This window comes from Mobula hypostoma, chromosome 7, assembly GCF_963921235.1.
Source record: "Mobula hypostoma chromosome 7, sMobHyp1.1, whole genome shotgun sequence".
Classification (NCBI taxonomy): Eukaryota; Metazoa; Chordata; class Chondrichthyes; order Myliobatiformes; family Myliobatidae; genus Mobula; species Mobula hypostoma.
The window spans coordinates 34,431,268-34,457,158 of record NC_086103.1 but is presented as its reverse complement, the minus strand read 5'-3'; the positions used below and the strand labels follow the sequence as shown (position 1 = coordinate 34,457,158).

Here is a 25,891-nt window from a genome sequence, read left to right as displayed (position 1 = left end):
ACATGTGATCTTGCCTTGTAGTGCACTGATGCTATCCTATCAAGGTTCCTGTAATAATGAACTTGAAAACTTGAAATGCATACAAGATAATTTTCTAGATAGAACTATTTAGGGAAGCTTCAGAAAGTTGTCATTGGTAATAGCCTCTGTAGCATCCAAGATGTCTTCAAGGAGCAGTCCATTATTAAGGACCAACTTCACCCTGGACATGCTCTCTTCTCATTACTACCATCAGGAAGGAGATACAGAAGCCTGAAGGCACACACTCAGTGATTCAGAAACAGCTTCTTCCCCTCATCCATCTGATTCCTAAATGGACATTGAACCCTTGAACAGTACTTAACTTTTTTCCCCTGTTTTTGCACTATTTTTAATTTAACTGTTTAATATACATATATATATACTTACTGTAATTGGTTTATTTATTTGTTTATTTTCTATATTGTCATTTATTGTATTGTACTGCTGCCGCTAAGTTAACAAATTTCACAACATATGCCAGTGAAATTTAATCTGATTCTGATTTTGTTCTGTGTGATCACACCTTGTGTTTTAGGAACCTTTGTACAAAAGTAACCATAATATGACAGACTTTTACACAGACTATGAAAATGATGTACCTTAGGTCAAAACAAGGATCTTAGATATGAACAATCGTGAAAAATATCCGAGGAGAGTTTGCTACACATATTGAAAGGTATGATGATGTACAGGCAATAGCCAGCATTTAAATTAATAGTGCATTACTTTCAAAGGAAATATATTCCTTTAAGGCACAAAACCTGTAACAGAAAAGTGATCCATTTATGGCTGACAAGAGAAATTAGAAATCGTATAAACTAAAAGTAAGAGACTTTTAAAACTCTGAGAAATAGCAATAGGCCTGAGGATCGGGACACTTTAGAACTCAGGAAGGGCAAAAATTGATAAAGAAAAGCAAGACTGAGTATGATACTAAACTGGCAAGAAACATAAAACAGAAGAGCTTTATTGATGTAAAAAGTAAGAGACCAGTGAGGGCCAATATGGGCAACTTGCAAACAGTGACAAGAGAATTTATCATAGGAAAGAAAGAACTGGCATAGAAATTATATCATAACTTTGCATTGGTCTGCATAGAAGAAGACATGCAGAACGCACCAGATTTATTTCAAAAACAAGGATCTTACAAGAATGAGGAACTAGGCGAACTAGGTTAAAGCAAAAATACTGGAGAAAGTGGTAAATTTGAGGGTGAATAAATTTCATGGTGTACAAGATGATCAGAGGCATTGATCGTGTGGATAGTCAGAGGCTTTTTCCCAGGGTGGAAATGGCTAGCACGAGAGGGCATAGTTTTAAGGTGCTTGGAAGTAGGTACAGAGGAGATGTCAGGGGTAAGTTTTTTATTCAGAGAGTGGTGAGTGTGTGGAATGGGCTACCAGCGGCGGTGATGGAGGCGGAAACGATAGGGCCTTTTAAGAGACTCCTGGATAGGTACATAGAGCTTAGAAAAATAGAGGGCTATGGGTAAGCCTAGGTAGTTCTAAGGTAAGGATATGTTCGGCACAGCTTTGTGGGCTGAAAGACCTGTATTGTGCTGTAGGTTTTCTATGTTTCTATGGACCTGCTCCATACCCTAGAATTTTGAGAAGATACTTGAGACAAAACCAGCATGTAGGATTTAATGATCTCAATTAATGGCATAAAATGTTCAAGGGGCTAGAATATGCACACACATGTCCTTGTGTTCCACATGTTGAGACCATGGCAGGAACTGAAGAGGGTAAATTATGAAGTTTGTTGTGAGTAGTTTTGCTCGTGATGCAGGTGTGAGAAGAATGTAATACGGATAAAAATCTTACCTTAGCCAGTCTTAAGGGTTCACTAAGCTTTTTTTTGGTATTGCAAACACAACCTTTGTGCCAAGTACTCCCAAGTACTTTCTCCCATTGAAATTTTGTTTGGAGAGCTTTCTGTCACTTGAGGGTAATATGGCCTCAACACTTTAACCACATCTTAGTCACACTCTCTTAAGACATATGTAAATCTCTCTCTCTCTCTCTCTCTCTCTCTCTCTCCCCTCCCCCTCTTCCTCTCCCTTTCTCTCTCTCCCCTTCCCCCTCTCTCTCTTTCCCTGGAATTTACTTACAATTCCAGTTGCATGAGAGAGAAGGGAGGGAAGAGGGAAAGCAAAAGGGACAGACTTGTCTTTAAGTGGCAATGGAAACAATTAATTTACTGTCCCACAAACAAGTAAATAGCTAAGTAAAACATGCTTGAATATTCTGAAGAGGTTTCAGGACCAAATTATGCATGGTTCTTGCACATAAAGCAGTACTTTTTAGGATGAACAATCACACTTCAAAAGAATGAACTAAGCTTTAAATGCCACACTTTTCATATATAAGATACTGTAGATATGTCCCAATTTATTTGATCAAAATTTGGAAATGATTCTTGACTTGAATACTCACCATACAAGAAAGTTTATAATCGTGATGGCTCGGATATTACTTGTTTTCACCAAGTGAATAATTGTATGAGATATCACACTTTTAACCTTCATTTCTTCAAGCTGAAATAAAATGGGATTCAGTCTTAATGTTAATTGTTTGGAGATTGTACCAATCATGAAATGGTAGAAATTGTAATCAGTTTTCCATACATGAGTGACTTGTTCCCATTTCCCAAAACAATAATCATCATTTTTTTTGCAGAATACCATGGATTTCAAAATTTTGCAGGTGGCGTAACTCTCTCATGGTTCATTTATATTCAAAATCTGTTCTGAGTTGTTCCAGATTCTGCCCTCAGCATAAGCCCTGAATTACAAGTGACTTGTACAGTGTGATTTAAACCATTATCACATTCTGTTACCTTTCATGACACTGTGGATTCACTTGCAGCTTAGAATTATTTAGTTGCAGAACACCCAATTACAGCTAATAATATGATTGCACTTTAAGCATCTATCCTGATTTGAACTGAACTTTATTTTGAAGCTTTAAAGTTGTGTAAATAGCCAATTTGTTTATTCATTGATTTGCACACTAAACTTGGATTCCAACAGTGGTTCTCAGAATAAGTGCTGTAAAATTTCCGGTTTATTGACAGTGTGCCAGGACATAGTTCAGACTGCTGACACAATCCACAATGAAGATTGTTCTTGAAACCTCATCTCATCTCTCCTTATCCCTATTTAGTTCAGAAAACTGCCATAACAGGTTAGAGGGAGATTAAGCACTTCAAGGTAACAAACTTAATGTAATCATATTCTAACTTCCAAATTATCTAAGTACATATATGTTACCATATAAAACCCTTAGATTCATTTTCTTGTGGGCATACTCAATAAATCCAATTACCATATTAGGATCAATGAAAGTCTGCACTAGCTGGGCGTATGACCCATGTGCAAGTGACAATAAACTGCAAATAAAAAAAGAAAGAAGAAATGATAATAATAATAGAGAAGCAATATATATTCAAAACCTGAGGTGAAGAGTGCTTGAAAGTGAGTCCATAGATTGAAACCCCATTTCAGGGATGGGGCAAGTGAAATTGAATGAAGTTATCTCTTTTGGTTCAAGACGCTGATGGTTGAAGATTAATAACTGTTCCTGAGCCTGATGGTGTGATTCCTGAGGCTGCTGTACCTTCTTCCTAATGGTAGTGGGGAGAAGAGAACATTATCTGGGTGGTGTCTGTCCCTGACAATGGATGTTGCTTTCCTGTGACAACATTTTGTGCAGATATGCTCAATGATGGAGAGGGCTTTACCTGTGATGGACTGGGCCATATCAACTACATTTTGTAGGGCTTTCCATTCAAGGGCATTGGTGTTTCCATACCAGACAGTGATACAGCCAGTCAGTATACTCTCCACCACACATCTATAGAAGTCTGTCAAAGTTTTAGATGTCACGCCGAATCTTCTAAAACTCTTAAGGAAGTAGGGGCAAGATTTCTTTGTAATTGCACGTACGTGCTGGGCCCAGGACAGATCCTCTGAAATGATAACACCAAGGAATTTAAAGTTGATGACCCTCTCCACCTCTGATTCCCCAATGTGGACTGGCTCATGGATCTTTGGTTTCTTCCTCCTGAAATCAATAACTTGCTCCTTGGTCTTGCTGACATTGAGTAAGTGGTTGTTGTTATGGCACCACTCTGCCAGATTTTCAGTCTCCCTCCTATATGCTGATACATCAGCACCTTTGATTCAGCTGATGACAGTGGTGTCATCAGCAAACTAGAATACAGCACTAGTCCTGTGCTTAGCCACACAATCGTAAGTGAGTAGAGCAGGGAGCTAAGCACCCAACCTTGTCGTGCACCTGTGATGATAGAGATTGTGGAGGCAATGCTGCTGCCAATCTGAACTGACTGTGTCCTGCAAGTGAGGAAATCGAATATCTAATTGTACGAGGAGGTATGGGGCCAAGCTCTTGAAGCATATTGATTAGTTTTGAGGGATGATTGTATTGACTGCCTAGTTCTAGTCATAAAGAGCATCTTTTCTGTCCAGATGTTGCAGGATTGAGCAGATCCAAGTCACTTGATATGTTTCATCACCAACCTCCTGAAACACTTAATCACTGGATAATAGTCATTGAGGCAAGCTACCGTATTCTTCTTAGGCCTTGGTATAACTGAAGCCTGCTTGAAGCAGGTGGGTACCTCAGACTGCCAAAGCGAGGGGTTAAAGATGTAAGTGAACACTCCAGCCATTGATCAGCACAGGTGTTTAGTATCTAGCCAGGTACCCCATCTGGGCCAGATACTTTCCATGGGTTCACCCTCCCGAAAGATGCTCAGCCTCAGAGACTGAGATCACAGAATCATCGGGGATGTTGGGGGATTTGGGGGTTTCTGATGGTTCTTCCATGTTTTGATAGTCAAATCAAGCAAAGAAGACAAATAAAATGAGTTATGCAAGAATTATTAAGAGCTTAGATTTAAAATGCATGCAGTATGTGATCTGAACTATTATACTGGGATCAGGATGATGTCAGTAATGGCCACATAACATGGTGAAATCAGATGTACCTAAGTCACAGCAAAGGACCTGAAGCTGGAATCTCCTGACTTAGAGATTACCACTTCTGGTCCATGCCCTCTAACATAAGAGGAATAATGACGATGGACAGAGGCAAAGTCCTAGAAAAACCTTTGTGGAATATTTGGGTGAAATATGGATGCAATTCTCACCTGGTTTACAGCTATTCTAGCTGATTCTTGCAGAATGCAATATTGTCATCAAATATAAGCATTATGGTATGGTCTCATTGATATAGAAAATAGAAAATATGTCAGGTAATATTCAAGTTGAGTTCAAATTGAGTTTATTGTCATGTGCACAAGTACATACATGCATTGCTGCCTATCTGCAGCAGTGTCTAGGGTAGTAGCTGTATCGATACAGTATTCACAAGGTAAACATAAATATAAAATATACAAGGTACAATAGAATTAGAACAAAAGAATCTCATTGTAGTGTAAATTTGTCATGCTATAATGAGGCAGTGATTTGGATTGTAAAGGTTGGTTCAAAAAACAAATGGTTGAAGGGAAGTAGCTGTTTTTGAACCTGTTGGTGTGGGACTTCCTGCTTCTGTATCTCCTGCCTGATAGTACCCGTCAGAAAATGGTATGGTGCATTTCCATAACTGATCAAGAACCCTGCTATTAATTATAAACTGCTTCACTATCAACAAGAAACTTGAATTTGGTATCTTCATCAAACTTGTTAATCATGCCATGTTATTTACATAAATAATGAATTACAGAGGTCCGAACACTACCCTCTGGGACACCCCACTTATGGGTCTCTAGGCAGAGGATTGACCTTCAGCCATCACCCTCTGCTTCCTATCACCAAGCCAATTCTGAATCCACCTCGCTGGCTCCCCCTGAATCTGGGTGACTTCTTTGAATTTGCTCAGATAAACTGGTGAACAAAACAACATGATTTTTTTTTTGGATTATTCCTGGATGCAGAGCATTACCCTCAGGCCAACTGGTATAGTTGCAGGGTTTGTGAGACACAAAGTATTTCCAAAAGAATAATTTGCATTGGATGGGAGGGTGAGTAAGAAGAGTTATGAGCCCTGAGTATGTGACAAGTTAAATAAAGACAAGAAATGACTGCAGCAGAGAAAAGAGAACTTAATTTTACAGAAGAATTGGAAAGAGAGTGGATGAGGTCATCTCACCTGACTCATAAATGCAAGAAAGAGAGATGAAAAAGGAGTTTAATTACTTAAATAAGTTATATAAAATGGAAGCTGGAACATGGGACTATTGGACAAGTGACCCAATTCAAATCAAATTTTGATTTGAAGTGTGTATGATTGTGTTTTAAGCTACATTTCCTGTTCCATCTTTGGCAATGTCTTATTTTCTGGTGTGTGTGTGTGTGTGTGTGTGTGTGTGTGTGTGTGTGTTCATAAAAGAGAGATTAACACACTAAAACTGTTGATTTTGATAAATCTGTGGTGGAAAGAAATTTGAAATAATCCTACTTTCTCTTCCTAGACAGGTGTTTGTAAAGTGGGATGTAGTGTCTCTTTAAGAAATTATAAATCTAAGCGGTCATGTTGATTCTGAAAGCTGTTAACACTTTGTTGCAAATGTTATCCTGAGTAAGGGAGTTTGCAAATTACATTCTTTCCTGTTCCGATTCCAATTCTGATTGCAATTTAATGTTATCAGTAAAATAAACAGAGCAACAAATTGTAATTTACTGGTGAAGAAGGAACATCTAGATATTATAAAAAAAATTGAGAAAGATGGTAATATGGCCTACTTAAGTGTCATGCCAATTCGACATGCCAAAGGCTCTCTTTCTCACTCTTTGTCCCTTGTTGGTGAGAGAGAAAGCCTGTGGCATGTCGAATTGTCGGGAGAATAATAGATTTTTGCTTTACCACAGACCATTTGTGGCTTTTGGGGCTTTGATATCCCTTGCTTGGTGGGTGGTGGGCGGTGGATGCTGATGCTTCCTGCTGAATAAGTGGGGGAAGGGGAGGGGGAGGGTTAATGCTTTACTGCCGCTTGTGTGTGGGAGGGGGAGTGGGGCATTGGGGATCTAACATTTTTCTGTTATTCATTCTTTAGGGTTATCTTCTGTTTTTGTGGTTGTCTATGAAGAACAAGAATTTCAGGTTGTATACTGTATATATTATATAATATTAAATATAACCACTGAACCATTATATTAGGAGATGATGGGAGAAAAATCTAATATTGGTGGGGTCTTAAAGGGCACCTAGTAGAAACAGGGTGGTACTTAGATCAGGAACTGGTTTAGATACGGGACAGAGAGAGCAGGAGCGAAGTTATAGAAATGGAAATTGTGAGATAAGACTAATTACAGGAAAACTGATCGTTAGACAGGCAGAGTTAATACATCAAAGGTTCTCATCACCCAGGCCATTCTCTTTTCTCGCTGCTGCCATGAGGTAGAAGCGCCATCAGGTACAAGTGCCTCAGGACTCACACCACCAGGTTTAAGAACAGTCACTACCCCACAACTATCCAGGATCTTGATCAGAAGGGAATAGCTGCACTCATTCTATTTCTGTTGTTCCCACAACTGATGGTCTCACTTTAAGGACTCTGTATCTTGTTATTTCATGTTCTCGTTATTTGTCTCTATCTATTTATATTTACATTTGCACAGATTGCTGTTCATAGTTTATAGTTACTGTTCTATAGATCCTGTTTATAGTTACTGTTCTATAGATCTGCTAAGTATGCCTGCAGGGAAAAGAATCTCAGAGATGTATGTGGAGACAAGTATGTATGCTGATAATAAATTTTACTTCAAATTTTTTACTTTTTTGAACAGAAGGACTGCAAATCAGAGGTCCCATTTGCTTGGAGAATGGGGACAGTTGCTGTCTGCAAAGGAGACAACCCTTGCAGAGATAAAACAAAAATCACATACTAAAATGAGAGTCAGGTTACAGAAGAAATAGTGAAATCCACATGGTACTATTGTAACATCAATACTATAAATTTCTGGAACATTTTAAAATCATTGGACTACCTTTGAGCTCTCACTCAAAGTGCTCCCTATGTCTAAGAAAGGATGTGCTGACATTGGAGAGAGTTCAAAGGAGGTTCACAAAAACAATTCTGGGATTGAAAGGCTTGTCATGTGAGGAGCACTTGATGGCTCTGGGCCTCCACTCACTGGAATTCAGAAGAATGAAGGGTGACCTCATTGAATGATGAGTGGATATGGAGAGGATGTTTCCTATGGAGGGGGAGTCTAAGACTAGAGGGCACAACCTCAGAATAGAGAGGTGTCCTTTTAGAACAGAGATGAGGAGGAATTTCATTGGCCAGAGAATGGGGAATCTGTGGGATTTGTTGCTACAGGCCACTGTGAAGGCCACGCCATTGGATGTATTTAAGGCACAGGTTTATAGTTTCCTGATTAGTTAAGACATGAAGGGATAAGACAGGAGAATGGTGCTGCGAGAAAAAACGATCGGCCATGAAGAAGTGGTGAAACAGACTTGATGGGCCAAATGGTCTAATTCTGCTTCTATATCTTATGGTATAGGGTGTTACGTACACTGTAACAGGCCAGAATAAACTGACTTATTTGAGGAACTCATCAGTGCTGTATGAGGATATTCTCTGTGTGCTGTTCCAATCGGAATCATTTTGAGGAGGGTCGCTAGGCCCCATGTGAAAGCAAGATCCAAGGTATTGGTTTAACATACAAATTTCTCAAACTGGCATCAATACGATCTCAATGTCATAGTCATGATCCAACACCACACATTCTTGAAATTTCTATCACCTACCACTTCAGTCTTCTACTCCACTCCAACTCTGACCCATCTACTGCACTGTTTAATGAGGCACAACACGAGCTTGAGGAACAGCATATTATCTTCCATCTGGGAGCATTGCAGCTTTTTGCATTTAATATCAAATTCTACAACTTTAGGTAAATTACTTTCTTTCGGTATCCTTTCTGTGATATTGACATAGGGTCAGAAGGTGTTGAATTATTGTGGATAGAAATAAGGAACTGCAAGGGTAAAGACGCTAAAGGGAGTTGTATACAGACCCCCAAAAAGTAGTCGTGATGTGGCCTACAAATTACAATGGGAGATAGAAAATACATGGCAAAAGGTCAATGTTACAATAGTCATGGGGAACTTCAACGTGCAGGTAGATTGGGAAAATCAGGTTGGTGCTGGATTCTAGGAGGGGGAATTTCTAGAGTGCCTGCGAGATGTCGTTTTTGAGCAGCTCGTGGTTGAGCCCACTAGGGGATAAGCTATGCTGGATTGGGTGTTGTGCAATGAACCAGAATTGATTAGAGAGCTTAAAGTAAAAGAACCCTCGGAGGCAAGTAATCATAATATGATCGAATTCACCCTGAAATTTGAGAAAGAGAAACTAAAGTCAGATGTATCAGTATTGTAGTGGGGTAAGGGGAATTACAGAGGCATGAGAGAGGAGTTGGCCAGAATTGATTGGAAAAGAACACTGGCAGGGATGACATCAGAGCAGCACTCACAATGCGCTGGAGGAACTCAGCAGGTCAGTCAGCATCAGTTGAAAAGATTAGTCGACGTTTCAGGCCGAAACCCTCCGTCAGGACTGAAGGAAGAACTTTGTGGAGGGTTTGAAGAATGCTGGTAGTTGGAAAAAAACAGTAATTTGAAAGACAAAGGGGTGGGGGAGGGGAAGCAGGGAGGTGATTGGCAGGAGAACAATGCGTAGTAGTAGAAGGAGGCGGAACTATGAGGGAGGTGATGTGAAATAGGGATAGAGGAAGGTGCCATTCCCTATTCCCAGTTCCTCCATCTCCGCCGCATCTGCTCCCAGGATGAGGCTTTCCGTTCCAGGACATCTCAAATGTCCTCTTTCTTTAAGGATCGTGGTTTCCCTTCTACGGTGATCAATGATGCGCTCACCCGCATCTCCTCCATTTCCCACACTTCCGCCCTCACCCCATCCTCCCGCCACCACAACAGGGACAGAGTTCCCCTTGTCCTCACCTACCACCCCACCAGCCTCTGGATCCAGCACATTATCCTCCGCAACTTCCGCCACCTTCCACAGGACCCCACAACTAAGCACATCTTTCCCTCTCCACCCCTCTCCGCTTTCCGTAGGGATCAATCCCTCCGCGACTCACTTATCCGCATGTCCATCCCCACGGATCTCCCACCCGGCTTATCCCTGTAAGCGTAAGTGCAACACCTGTCCCTACACCTCCTCTCTTGCCACCATTCAGGGCCCCAAACAGTCCTTCCAGGTGAGGCAACACTTCACTTGCAAATCTGTTGGGGTCATCTATTGCAACCGGTGCTCCCGGTGCGGCCTCCTCTACATCGGTGAAACCCGACGCAGATTGGGGGACCGCTTCGTCGAGCACCTCTGCCCCGTCCGCCAAAACAGACAGGATCTCCCGGTAGCCACCCACTTCAACTCTGCTTCCCATTCCCATTCAGATATGTCCGTACATGGCCTCCTCTACTGCCATGATGAGGCTAAACTCAGGTTGGAGGAGCAATACCTCATATACCGTCTAGGTAGTCTCCAGCCCCTTGGTATGAACATAGAATTCTCCAACTTCCGGTAATTCCCTCCCCCTCCCTTCCTCTATCCCTATTTCACATCACCTCCCTCATAGTTCCACCTCCTTCTACTACCGTGCATTGTTCTCCTGCCAATCACCTCCCTGCTTCCCCTCCCCCACCCCCTTGTCTTTCAAATTACTGTTTTTTTCAACTACCAGCATTCTTCAAACCCTCCCCAAAGTTCTTCCTTCAGTCCTGACGAAGGGTTTTGGCCCGAAACGTGGACTGATCTTTTCAACTGATGCTGACTGACCTGCTGAGTTCCTCCAGCGCATTGTGAGTGCTCCTTTGACAACAGCATCTGCAGATTATTTTGTGTTTACATCAGAGCAGCAACGGCTGGAATTTATGGAAGCAATTCAGAAAGCACAGGATATATACACCCCAAAGAGGAAGACATATTTTAAAGGAAAGAAGACGCGGAGGGATCGATCCCTATGGAAAGCGGAGAGGGGTGGAGAGGGAAAGATGTGCTCAGTTGTGGGGTCCTGTGGAAGGTGGCGGAAGCTGCGGAGGATAATGTGCTGGATCCAGAGGCTGGTGGGGTGGTAGGTGAGGACAAGGGGAACTCTGTCCCTGTTGTGGTGGCGGGAGGATGGGGTGAGGGCGGAAGTGTGGGAAATGGAGGAGATGCAGGTGAGGGCATCATTGATCACCGTAAAGGAAAGATGTCCCACTGTGACTAACAGGGTAAGTCAAATCCAACACAAAGGCCAAAGAGAGGGCATATAATAGAGCAAAGATCAGTGGGAACTTAGAGGATTAGGAAGTTGTTAAAATCCAACAGAAGGCAACTAAAGAAGTAATTTAGAAGGTAAAGATGGGATACCAAAGTAAGGCAGCCAATAGTATTAAAGATGATACCAAAAGTTTCTTCAGATACATGAAATGTGAAAGAGGCGAGAGTGGATATTGGACCACTGGAAAATGATGCTGGAGAGGTAGTAATGGGGAAGAATGAAATGGCGGACAAACAGAATAAGTATTTTGTGTCAGTCTTCACTGTAGAAGTCACTAGCAGTATGGTAGGAGTTCCAGGTGTTAGAGGCCATGAAGTGTTTGAAGTTACCACAGCTAGAGAGAAAATTCTTGGGAAACTGAAAGGTCTGAAGGTAGATAAGTCACCTGTACCAGATGGTGCACACCCCAGGGTTCTAAAAGAGGTGGCTGGAAAGATTGTGACGGCATTAGTATCGATCTTTCAAGAATCTTTCTCCAGTTTCTGGAATGGTTCCAGAAGACTGGAAAACTACAAAGGTTACTCCACTCTTCAAGAAGGGAGACAGGCAGAAGAAAACAAACTATAGGTCAATTAGTCTGACCTCAATGGTTGGGAAGACGCTGCAGTTGATTAATAAAGATGATGTCTCAAGGTATTTGGAGGCACATGATAAAATAGCATGGTTTCTCAAGGGAAAATTTTGCCTAACAAATCTGTTGGAATTATTTGAAGAAATAACAAATATGGTAGACAAGGGAGAACTGGTTGAAGGGAGAAGTACTTGGATTTTGAGAAGGCCTTCGACAAGGTGCCACAGATGATGCTGCTTAATAAGGTATTACAGGAAAGATTCTAATATGGATAAGGCAGTGGCTGATTGGTAGGAGGCAAGGAGTGGGAATAAAGGGAGCCTTTTCTGGTTGACTGCCGATGACTATGATGTTCCATAGTCGTCCGTGTAGGGACCAATTCTGTTTACATTATATGTCAATGATTTGGGTGAATGAACTGATGGCTTTGTTGCAAAGTTTGTAGATGATATGAAGATAGATGGAGGGGCAGGTAGTTTTGAGGAAGGAAGAAAGACTACAGAAGGACTTAGACAGATTAGCAGAGTGGGCAAAGAAATGGCAGATGGAAGACAGTGTTGGGAAGTGTATGGTAATGCGCTTTGGTAGGAGATATGAAAGGTTGACTATTTTTTATATGGAGAGAAAATACAAATAACAGAGGGGCAAGTGTACTCGGGCATCCTATTTCAGGATTAGGAAAGCTGTTGGAAAAGTTTTTTAGAGATAGGATCTATGGGCATTTAGAGAATCATGGTCTGATCAGGGACAGTCAGCATGGCTTTGTGAAGGGCAGATCATGTCTAACAAGCCTGATAGAGTTCTCTGAGGAGGTGGCCAGGCATATAGATGAGGGTAGTGCAGTGGATGTGATCTACGTGGATTTTAGTAAGGCATTTGACAAGGTTCCACACGGTAGGCTTATTCAGAAAGTCAGAAGGCATGGAATCCAGGGAAGTTTGGTCAGGTGGATTCAGAATTGGCTTGCCTGCAGAATGCAGAGGGTCATAGTGGAGGGAGTACATTCAGACTGGAGGGTTGTGATTAGTGGTGTCCCACAAGGATTGGTTCTGGGACCTATAATTTTTGTGATTTTTTATTAATGACCTGGATATGGGGGTAGAATGGTGGGTTGGCAAGTTTGCAGATGACACAAAGGTTGGTGGTGTTGTAGATAGTGTACAGGATTGTCGAAAATTGTAAAGAAACATTGATAGGACGCAGAAGTGGGCTGAGAAGTGGCAGATGGAGTTCAACTTGGAGAAGTGTGAGGTGGTACACTTTGGAAGGACAAACTCCAAGGCAGAGTACAAAGTAAATGGCAGAATACTTGGTAGTGTGGAGGAGCAGAGGGATCTGGGGGTACATGTCCACAGATCCCTGAAAGTTGCCTTACAGGTAGATGGGGTAGTTAAGAAAGCTTATGGAGTGTTGGCTTTCATAAGTCGAGGGATAGAGTTTAAGAGTCGAGAGTTAATGATGCAGCTCTATAAAACTCTGGTTAGGCCACACTTGGAGTATTGTGTCCAGTTCTGGTCGTCTCACTATAGGAAAGACGTGGAAACATTGGAAAGGGTACAGAGTAGATATACCAGGATGCTGCCTGGTTTAGAGTGTACGGATTATGATCAGAGATTGAGGGAACTAGGGCTTTACTTTTTGCAAAGAAGGAGAATGAGAGGAGACATGATAGAGGTATACAAGATATTAAGAGGCATAGATAGAGTGGAAAACTAGCGCCTCTTCACCAGGGCACCATTACTCAATACAGGAGGACATGCCTTTAAGGTAAGGGGTGGAAAGTTCAAGGGGGATATCAGAGGAAGGTTTTTTAACTCAGAGAGTGGTTGGTGCATGGAATGTACTGCCTGAGTCAGTGGTAGAGGCAGATGCACTAGTCAAATTTAAGAGACTACTAGACAGGCGTATGGAGGAATTTAAAGTGGGGGGTTATATGGGAGGCAGGGTTTGAGGGTTGGCACAACATTGTGGGCCGAAGGGCCTGTACTGTGCTGTACTATTCTATGTTCTATATTCCCTAAAGGTTAATTTGCAGGTTGGCTCTGTGGTGAGGAAGGCAAATGTAATGTTAGTAGACCTTTCAAGGACTTATTTTGAGACTTTGTAAAGCACTGGGGAGGCCTCACTTCGAGAATTATGAGCCCCTTATCTTAGAAAGGATGTGCTGAAACGAGAGGGGATTCAAAGAAGGTTCACAAGAATGATTCCAGGATTGAATGGCTTGACATATGAAGAGCATTTGATGGTTCTAGGCCTGTATTCACAAGAATGCAGAAGAATGAGGGGTGGCCATATAGAAAACTATTGAATGATGGAACGTCTTGATAGCATGCGTGGATGTGGACAGTATATTTCCTCTGATGGGAGAGTCTAAGACCAGAGGACATAGGCTCAGAATAAAGGAGAATCATTTTAGAATGAAGATGAGGAGGAACTTCTTTAGCCAGAGAGTGGTGAATTTGTGTAATTCTTTGCCATTGGCTTCTCTGGAGGCCAAGTCTTCATGTATATTTAAGGCACAGTTCAATAGATTGGTCAGGACATGAAGGGATACGGAGAGAATGCAGGAGATTGGGGCTGAGAGGAAAATTGATCAGCCATGATGAAATGGCGGAGCAGACTCGATGGGTCAAATGGCCTAATTCTGTTCCTATTTCTTATGATCTTATATTGGCTCAACTTTTATTTTAGTGTTTTTTTTCTTCCTTTTTTTAAAATTCCTTTGGAAGTGTAGGATACATCCAGCCTGATTTTCCTGGCAGGTCCTCCTGCTTTGCACTTTGGAACTCCTTCATTCTTTTACCTAACTGCTCCCACTTGCTCATTAATTTGATAACCTTCCTCTCATTGCCACTTTCGTTCATTCCCCTTTTCACCCTCCCTGCAGTTTAACTAGCTTCTTTATCTCCATTTGTCTTTTTCCACTTTCTCCTTTCTCCTATCCATTTTCTACATACTTAATCTAATAACATCAGTTCTGACTGTTCAACACAGACTAAATGCTGAAGGAACTCAGGAAGTCTGGAGCATCAACGGAAAGGAATAAAGAGTCAACATTTTGGACCAAGACTCTTCATCAGCACTGTTTCCAACTTGGTTTCTTGGGGTTTTCCTTGTGTTTACAGAAGTACAAAGTATCACCTCCTCCCTCACTGTGTCAGTTTTGACTTTGATACAGTGTGGAAGCAAGCCTTTGTAAAACTGGACTCCATACAGGTTATTCCACAAACGTGCAAATGCCCCCTTAATTGATATTTGCAACAAATTCCAAAGACCTGATTCAATCTCTGGTGTTAGTAATGATCAGGGTCTCACTTCTAGTTGGCTTCCTTAAAACATAACTAAATTTTATTAAGAGATTTCTCCCTAAAATTCCCTCAGTTACCAAATAAGGTAAGTAAGGTACTTTGGTAAGTGCATTTTAATGGACTAAATGACCAAGTAGAAAACACAAGTACCTCAAGGTCACTGAAGACTACGGCTGGTGGAGTTATGCCATTTTTCTTAGCAATGTGTTGGATTATTGCTTCAGCCTCCTGTATCCGTCCTTTGAATAATAGCCAGCGGGGAGATTCAGGCACAAACCTAAAGCAAGATATTTGAAGAAAGTACTTGATAAATCATCATTAACATAGACAATACTTAATGTATATGGGTATCAAACATAGGACAGAACAGTACAACTCAGGAGCAAGCCCTTCAGCCCACAATGTTGTGTTTACCTAATTATACATCTAACTGAACTATATACATCTAACTGAACTAATCCCTTACAAAATACCACATTGCCTGCAAAATGTCCATATGCCTGCATTCGCAGCTCATTTATGTGCCTATCTAAGAACCTTTTCAATGCTTCTTTTGTATTTGCTTCTCTACCAGTGCATTCCTGGCGCCCACTAATCTCTGTGTAAATTTGAACTTGCACTACACACCTAAAATGCATTCCCTCTAGTATTGGACCTTTGAACATAGGAAAAAGTGGCTGCCTACTTTGTCAATGTATCTCAGAATCTTATACACTTCTTTTAGTTCTCCCCTCAGCCTCTGTTGCACCAGGGGAAAAAAAACAACTTTGTCCAACCTCCCCACAGAGCACATGGCTTCTAATCCAAGCAGCAGCCTGTTGTTTTATCTGTTGCAGCATTAGCTATTATGATTCTGCACACTCATCATATGAATGCTGTACTTGAGATGCAGCCAAACTAGAGTTTTATAAAGCTGCAACTTCTTGACTTATGAACTCAATGCCCCGACTAACAAAGAGAAGCATCTTCTTTACCATCCTGTCACCCAATGCAGCCATTCTTATGGAGCTATGGACGAGGACCTCAAGATTCCTCTGTGCATCAACACTGTTCACGTTCTATCATTGGGTACTGTCTCTTTATATTTGGTCTTACAAGTTGCAACACCTCACAACTAGTTGTAATAAACTTCATCTCTCATTTCACTACCCATAACTGCAACTGATCTATATCCTGTGGTATCCTTTGTCAATTTTCTATACTATCCACAATGCCATTAATCTTTGTATCTTCTGAGAACTTGCTAACTCACCACCCAGCAACATTTTCATCCAAGTCATTTATATACAGCAGATTGCAGTTAATTGTGCCATCAGTTAATCAGGACAGCTGCTTACATGGGTGAACTCTCAAAGAGCAACAACTGAAAAAATAGCAGGGATTCCCTTCATTCATTTAGGACAATACGCTATTTAATTGGGGGCAGGCAATTGCTGCCGGACAGTTTCTATCTAACGTGAGTAGTTATTCATCACTTGTGGTGCTGTCAGACACTGCACTATACTTGGAGCGAAGTTTTTAAACACTTCAGTTGCATGTGCTTATGTTCAAAAGGCAGTAATTTTTGTCACTGATAGTTGGTGAGAAATAAACAGTATGACAATTCAGAACTGCTTTGCTCACTTTAGTTTCAAGCATCTGGGCTTGGAATTGCCAGAAGTGGCCAGGACTGAAAGTGAAACAATTTTACTACCTAAACAAGTTAGGAGTTCTGAAGAATCTGAAGGTATGAACAATCATCTTGAATGATATAATGAAAATGAAGATTTGGAAGATGCAATTGTCTATAGCTTTGTATGAAGGCAGTCCATTATCTACACCAGATTTCTGCAATGATTTTGTTCATTTACAGTAAGTCAAAAGATTGCAACAGCACATGTTAAATTCCTCCATCGATAAAACTGGAAAACAAAGTTTTGCTTCCTGAATACTTTTGGGTGTATCTTATCAATTTTGGGTTGCTGATAATGAAAACCATTTTGTTTGTAATCACCTATGTTTGTTATTTCAATTCATAATTCAAATCAGAATAACCAATGTCAAGATTAAGGAAGGCATTTTTATTGGTCCACAAATCAAACAGTTCATCAATGACGGGCAATTCGAATAACTTCTGGTGGGACCAGAAAAATCACATGGAGCCACTCAAGGATGTTGTTGAAAAATTTCTTGGCAATTACAAAGCTATGTGCAGCTGGTTGACAACATGCTTCAAGTATACAAACCATGAAATGCAACATGTCACTAAAGATTTACTTCCTGCATTTCCTTTTATACTTCTTGGTAAATCGTGGCACTATCAGTAATGAAAAGTTTCACCAGGACATTGGGGTCATGTAGAAAGGGTAGCAGAGCAACTGGAATCCATCAATGCTGACTGATTATTGTTGGACACTTAAGCGAGAAGCCTCAGACTGAGTACAAATTAAGATAATCAGCAAAACATTTTTAGCTTAGTTAAACTATTGCAAAGCATCAGCACTGTTATGCAATTAAATGCATTACATTAAATAAAAGTTATTTTCTTTTTTCTCCCAATTCCTATGTGATAGAAGTAATCTGAAATTATATTTGTGTTCAGCTTCAAGCGGTCTAAAATTAAAAAAAATTCTGAGGAAATAACACTTCTGAAAAAAATTGTTGCCAATGTTTTAGGAACTAATACACAGTTTTACAGTACTGTAGTAGCATTAATAGTGTTCTTATTTGTTCTTTATTTTGGAAGTTTGTCTTTTTTTATACCTTTATAACTATTCCCATGAAACTTCAGCTAATTGGGGCAGCCACTTAATTGGGCCAAAATATATTGGTTCCAATGTGTCCCAATTAATGGGAAACCACTGTACATCAGATTCACAATCAGGTTGATTATTACTATTATTATGTTCTGACATTTGTTATTTTGTGGCAGTAGTGCAGTGCAAGGCAAAAATAATTACTACATTACAATGAACAACTAAATAAAGAGGTAGATAGATACAGTGCCTATGAAAAATATTCACCACCCCCCCCAAAGAAATTTTCATGGGTGCTTTACAACATTGAATCATAGTGGATTTAATTTGGATATTTTTGACATTGATCTACAGAAAAAGACTCCTTTGAGACAAAGCGGAAAACAGATCAATACAAAGTGATCTAACTTAATTACAAAAATAAAACACAAAATTATTGATTGCATAAGTGTTCACCCTCTTTAATATGACACACCAAATCATCACTGGTGCAGCCATTTGGTTTTAGAAGTCACATAATTAGCTAAATGCAGATCTGTTTTTTGGAGACCTGTGTACAGTCAAGGTGTTTCAATTGACTGTAGTAAAAATACACCTGTATTTGGAAGGTCCAGCTGCTGGTGAGTCAGTATCCTGGCAAAAACCACACCATGAAGACAAAAGAACACTCTGTGAAAAAGTTATTGAAAAGCAGTGTCCAGATGTGCAAAGCTGATTGAGACCTATCCACACAGACTGAGGGCAAAAGGTACTGTGATTCAGTGCTGTAAAACAATAAAATGTGAAATCTTCCACGGAGAGTGAATTCTTTTTATAGACACTGTAGGTAATAAATACCAGACACGCTGCCTGCTCTCTTTTCCCACTGGGCAGAAGATACAAAAGCCTGAAAGTATACATCACCAGGTTTAAGTATAGCTTGTATCTCAATATCAGAGTCTTTAATGGACCTCGTGTACAATAAGATGGACTCCTGATCTCATAATTTACCACATTATGATCTTGCACTTCATCAGTTATCTGCACTGTATCTTTTCAGAAGCTCTTCCACTTTATTCTGCATTGTTATTGCTTTACCTTATTCTATCTCAGTGTACTGTGTAATGACTTGATCTGTATGAACAGTACGTATGGCAGGCTTTTCACTATATCTTGGTACATGTTACAATAATAAACCAACAGCAAATAAATTTGGGTTCATGGACCATACAGAAAAATGATGGCAGAGGGGAAGAATATGTTCCTAAAACATTGAATGTGGGTCTTCAAACTCTTGGACCTCCTCCCCAAAGATAGTAATGAGAAGAAGGCATGTTCCTGATGGTGAGGGTCGTTATATACTAATGACTATATACTATATAACACAAACAGAAAAAAAAAGGTATGTATGTCCTCCCTCATGAAATACTACATTCGTGAAAAACATAATCAGGTGGTAATAAAAGAAAACATGGAAGGTACTACCTAAATTATTTCAGCTACTGTGGTAATTAACTGAAGAATCTAATTTGAACTCTATAATTGAGAATCTTAGCTATAGAACAACAGTGAGAAGGATTGCGGGAGTGGATTTGGAGAAGTCAGTGGCCAGGGTTGTGCTCCACCAATTCTGCACTTCAAAGCTGCCCTAAACATTAGTCACAACCTGTCTGGTCACAAAGGTTCAGTGCTGGTATTATCGTCAGCAGAACCTAAAGTGCATCTGGGGACTGTTCTGATGCCTTTCTGATGTGGTGTCAGAAGGGTATAGTCCACAATTTACAAATATGTTTGACAATAATAGAAATTTAGTAGATGTACTTTCATTAAAAATTAAATAGATCAAAGACATTAAAATTAAAAGGGTGTTACCTCTATTAAAATAATTGAGCTGCTGTTAACCAAGAACATAAATAAACTGTGAAATAAATTGATGTTTCCAAACCCATTCACATCAACAAGGCTATGATAGGTACAAAAGTTATGGCAGACATAAAGCTGAAGGAGCAGACACAAAGTTCAATGAAAAAGGGAAAGATCAGGGTTTAGTTGTACACCAGTTCTCGGTGTGTCCCTGATTCTCATTTTGCAAATAGCAGGTGCTTCTCTGTGGCAATGTGCGCCAGCCCAATAGTACTAGATTTTGTCCACTTAGAATAGGTTGAGGTCTTAGAAGCATGAGCACATTGCCATGATCACAAAGAACAGAGATATAAAACAGCAATTTAGTCTTTGAAGTTCCAAAGCAAAATTGAAGTCTAAAGTGGGCATTTGCTCAAGCGCTCAGATCCTACAGGTAGAATACTGACAAAAATGAGGAAGGAAAATAAGATCTCTGATTGAGAAAAGAATCAAGGACATGTTGCACATTCATAAAAAAAAACATGAAGGCATTTTAGGGGCATGACTGCTGATAGTAGGAATACCATTATCTGTTGTGGTGTAATACTTGTGGCTGATCTGCTCTCACATGACGGGAAAAAGTTACTAGATTGGAAACACTGGATATTTTCTGTAGCCCAGATAAATGAAGGCATATTTCCTGTCTGCTTATTGAATGAGATAAAATCTGTTAACTAAGCGGAAAACAGATTTGAAATTGGAAACAGTAACCTGCAGTGGTTAATGCTTATCATTACATTTCGTGGAACCATATGTCATAATAATGTTTGGAAATCTCTGATTTCTCCTAGTGGGAGTTAATTATAATGTACATAAAGTGCACAAAAAGTGATTTTGTTGGAATCATGCAAACCAGATCTATCATGGGGAGCAGATTTCACAAGACTGGACCCATATTCTTCTTATAGCAGTAATTTAGTTGTAAAATAGGTATCTTTCTAGCTTAGTTTTTATTTATTCAGTTCTCATGCTTTAGAAATAGAAGCAAGGCTTTATTGCCTTTCTCTTGAGAAGTTGGTGGTAAACTATCAGGATGAACGTTAACAGTACATTTCAGAACTTGTATCAGAATCTGAATCAAAATCAGAATCAAAATCTGTTTTATTATCACTGACATATGTCATGGAATTAGTTGATTGGGAAGCAGTACACTGAATACATAAACATTATTATAAATTGCAATAACAATATCGAAATAGGAAAGTCAAACAAGAGAAAATCTGCAGATACTGGAAATCTGAACAACACACACAAAGTGCTGGAGGAACTCAACAGGCCAGGCAGCATCCATGGAAAAGAGTACAGTTGACATTTCAGGCTGAAATCCTGCTGAGTTCCTTCAGCATTTTGTGTGTGTTGCTTGGATTTCCAGCATCTGGTGATTTTATCTTTTGGTGACGGAGCTAGAGATGTTGGTCTTTCTGTCTAGAAGTCAGGACCCATTTACAAAAAGAGGAGTTGTGTCATGACAAGGAGAGTTAAACGGCAAACAATAGACATCAACAAATAATGGAATCCTTACTTTCCTTTAGATATAAACATGTTATTTGGGCCTGGAACCTTATTGTTTTCAGTCTTACTTGTTCCATAAATCAATGTGGAACATATTAAGGCCCATGATCAAAATGGTATTCACATTCTAATGGTTTCCTGCATGGCCAATCACCTGAGTAGTCACATTCTCAAGTTCACCGATAACAAGACAGTGGTGGGGCTCATCACCTTCAACAATCAGATGGCCTGCAGAGAGGAGGTGGAAGAGCTCGCGCCCTGGTGCCAGGCAAACAACCTCTTCCTCAGTGTCAACAAGACAAAACAGATGGTTATTGACTTCTGGAGAACTCGCACCACTCAAACCCCTTTGCATTGGTGGCATAGCAGTGGAATCTGTGAGCAGTTTCAACCTCCTGAGAGTGCACATCACACACATCCTCCCATGGTCACAAAATAAATGGGAATCCTTGTGCAGGATACCCTAAATGTTAACCTCCAGGTTGAGTCAGTTGTGAAGAAGGCAAATACAATGTTGGCATTGATTTCTAGAGGTATAGAATATAAGAGCGGGGATGTGATATTGAGGCTCTATAAGGCACTCGTGAGACCATACTTGGAGTATTGTGTGCAGTTTTGGCTCCTTATTTCTGAAATGATATTCCGACATTGCAGAGGGTTCAGAGAAGATTCACAAGAATGATTCCAGGAATGAAAGGTTTACTGTATGAGCAATGTCTGGCAGCGCTTGGGTTGTATTCCCTGGAGTTCAGGAGGATGGGGGGGGGGGATCTCAAAGAAATATTTCGAATGTTAAAAGACCTCTACAGAGTAGATATGGCAAAGTTATTTCCCATGGTAGGGGATTGTTGGACAAGAGGGCACGACTTCAGGATAGAAGCATGTCCATTTAGAACTGAGTTGCGGAGAAATTACTTTAGTCAGAGGGTGGTAAATCTGTGGAATTTGTTGCCACAAGCAGCTGTGGAGACCAAGTTGTTGGGCGTATTTAAGGCAGAGATAGATAGGTTCTTGATTAGCCAGGGCATCAAAAGATATGGGGTGAAGGCAGGGGAGTGGGGATGACTGGAATAATTGGATCAGCCCATGATTGAATGGTGGAGCAGGCTTGATGGACTGAATGGCTGACTTCTGCTCCTATATATTATGGTCATATGGAATTCAGCAGACCAAGCAGCATCTTTGGAAAAGAGGACAGTTGACGTTTCAGGCCAAAACCCTTCGGCAGGACTAGCAAAGCATTGTTCATGGTGCACTTTAGAATTTTTTGATGGTGGAGGGAAAGAAGCTATTCCTAAAACATTGAGTGTGCATCTTCTGAATTGGATGATCAGCCATGATCATACTGAATGGTGGTGCAGGCTCGAAGAGCCGAATGGCCTACTCCTGCACCTATTTTCTATGTTTCAGGTTCCTTTACCTCTTCATTTAGTAGGATGTGTTGTCATAGTGCTGTTGGGAAAGATGTTCCAGGATATAGACTCAATATTCATGAAGGAAAGACGATGCAATGTACAGAAAATTCCAGTTAATTGGGACACATCAGGACCAGTATATTTTGGCCCAATGAAGCAGCTGCCACAATTAGCCAAAGTTTCATAGAAATAGCTAAAAAAGTATAAAAAAGACAAACTACTTAACTGAGTAACAAATTATGTAATTAAATGAAATACAGAACAAATTAGAACACTATCAGTACTAATACAGTACCATAAATCCATGTATTAGTTCCCAATAGTTATTGATGGAGGAATTCATTCAGTATACACTGACATGAATGGGTTATTCAGGGAGGGGTACCACCTCTGGTGAAAGGGCTTGCCTTGCCCATTCTGGGGCAGTACACTCACCTTTGGTCGCCACTGGACACTCAGCTCTCAGCTGTGGCTCCAAGTAACTGTCTGCATGCGACATCGACCACAACCCAGTACATTGATCTGAAAGGCAGGCTAAACCAAATGAGTGTTTCCGGTGGGCCACATACCCCAGTGAAATAAGGACATGACTGTCCCAGCATGTGAAGTCAGCCCTACTGGACTGGGCAGAGGAGATCGATCAACAGTGAGATCCAATGGGCAAGAAGGCAAGAGCGAAAGACGTGGTAAGGCACAGAAGAAGTCATGATTATCCACCGCAACCAAGAGAGACCCCAGTTTGTGACAACTATTTGTACCATTGGACCAGGAATTCCAAAGTCAACAGTGTGGAACAGTTCCAGTGCAGCAGCTTTTCCATTTTAAAACCACTCCTCCACAGGTTTCTCTTGCCATCATTGGATACAATGAGCAACTAACATGCTGCCTTGTTCTTTTGATTGACTGTAAGTGAACAGAATTAGATTAGACATCTAGTGCAGATAATGAACTGCCTTTGTATAATGCTTTTGACGATCGCATCCTCCAAATTCTCATTTTCATTGTAACATTCAAGACAATTGTCAATACCTTCAAATTCTTCATAGTTTTAACTTGTTGAAGTAGTTGTTTCAAGTTCATTCCCAGCCATCTCTAGCATTCCCAAGCCTGAGTGCTTGAAACCGCAGAGAGCAAAACAATTCTGAATTGTTTTACTGCTTTTTTGTTGTCAACCAGCAGTGACAAAATCACTGCTTTTTGAACACAGGTACGCACAGCAAATGCAGTTTTAAAAAAATGTTTGCTCTAAAAAATGATACATTGTCTAAAGGCCACACAAGTCCATGTGACTGGTAGTAGTTAGAAACCATTCAGCAACAGTCTCCTGATCTGACTAAGTGGCATAGTGTCTCAAATAAATGAAGGGGATCCCAGCTATTTTCTTGATCAGTTTTTGTTCTTTATCAGTTGAACCAAATAGGTAACTGCCCTGATTACATGATGGACCAATTGACTGTAATCCACTGTATTTGAAAAACAAGAGACTAGACACTAACCCCTGTAGCATACCACTGTTCACAGGCCTCACTGTTAGGATGGTATATAACTTGGAGGGTAGTAGTGTGTCTAAAGCTCTCTTGCTTCTTGATGGTTGAGGTTATAGTTTTGAGAAGTACTGTCGGATAAGTTTAGGTGAATAAATACCTTCTGTTTTATCAGAGAGTAAAACAATTTATTTAAGATTGTAACCTATGGAAGCTTTATATTCCAAAATCCATTTCAAAATTTCCTTAAGTTCTTTACTGGAAATAATAACTGGATATTAACATAAAAGACTCAATCTTGTTAGCCACATGCACTCTCAAATAGAAGAAATTATTTCAATAAAGACTCACGTCACATTCTATACAATGTTAATCTAATCATCACTTTTCATCTTGTCTGCCCATCCTCCATGTCTCTGCCTTTTGGAGTGAATTTGCCTAGTGCTGTCCCATTTACTGTTGCAATACTGGTTGGTGGCCTCAGTCTTTCAACAGAGACAACTGTCAATGGGCTTGCAGTACAACTTCAATGAATCTTGCTGGGAAGACCTAGCTTCAGATTCCATTATTCTGGCATGGGGAACAATAGCCAGGCTTGACATGTCAATAGGTTACACCAAGAATCAAACACTGGGAGCAGTAAGACCACTGACTGTAGATTAAAATGTTCAAAAGAGGCTGAGAATTTTACTCCAGGGCAATTTTGAGCTTTCTTGACATTATATCATCCTCACATGATATCATTTTAACCTTCTACAGGCACACAAGTAAGCTACTATGATATGGTGGTACCTTGTCCTGATTGTCTCTTCTTCAAGGATCGTCACCTTGTCATTGTGGAGAGGCAGCGAGTTCCTAAGATCCTGACTGCAATACCATCTGGGGTTTAGCCAGCTGGTTGGTTGAGTTTCTCTCCAATCTTGGCAATTCATTTGCAAACATACTGTCACCATACGAGGAGACATCACAGGTGCACTGTTAATTCATGTTTTGTCCTCCGAATGCTTGGCCTTTATAAACGTATCAATCAACTCATCAGTATGGAAACTCATTGGTGATCTGGGGAGGGGACTTCATCACTGATTGGTTGCATGGCGAACTTCATACGTTATGGTCTGGAATTTTGCCCACAAAGGCTCGTAAATAGGATAGAGGTCTTCATGCCTGTTTACAGAACTGTTCTTGGAAAACCATGTTTCTAAGAATTTTCTTGCCTGCCATACGTTTGCTTGTGCCTTGATTTTCACTGATGCCCAGTCAAGTTTGCACCTCTCTCAATTCTCATGAGTAGAGATTAGGGAGAGTTGGTCATGCCGCTTTACAGCCGGTTACGTCCATGGATCCTTGTGGAAAGTTTTCTCCCAGTCTGGCTGACACATATTTGCTGTCCCCATATTGAATCTTGTAGATCACGTTGGTCTTGACCAATAACTTGGTTCATTCTTTTGGTCCGCAGAGTACTCATCTCAATGTGCCTGTTGGCTTCTACACAACAGAAATTCTATGTTCTTGGAGCAGTCGGGCCATTATTTCCAAAATATTTCCAATGTATGGAAGGACAATCCATTTGGTCATTTCTTGGTTGGTCCATTGGCGATTTTGTAGGCATCTTCGTATGAAGTTACGTGGGTATCTGTTTCATGCGAA

The 25,891-nt window shown here is 40.5% G+C and overlaps 1 protein-coding gene across 3 annotated transcripts in view; it reads right to left on the bottom strand.

Annotated features, from left to right (window-relative positions):
* The window catches only part of LOC134348883 (organic cation/carnitine transporter 2-like), a 66,436-nt gene that overhangs the window by 10,273 nt on the left and 30,272 nt on the right, over positions 1-25,891 (bottom strand). For all 3 annotated transcript variants that reach the window (XM_063052671.1, XM_063052672.1, XM_063052670.1), the window contains exons 5-6: positions 15,368-15,494; positions 2,457-2,557 (exon numbers count right to left, since the gene is read on the bottom strand). In XM_063052671.1, the coding sequence (XP_062908741.1) occupies positions 2,457-2,557; positions 15,368-15,494 (228 nt within the window). The remainder of the gene's footprint in view (positions 1-2,456; positions 2,558-15,367; positions 15,495-25,891) is intronic.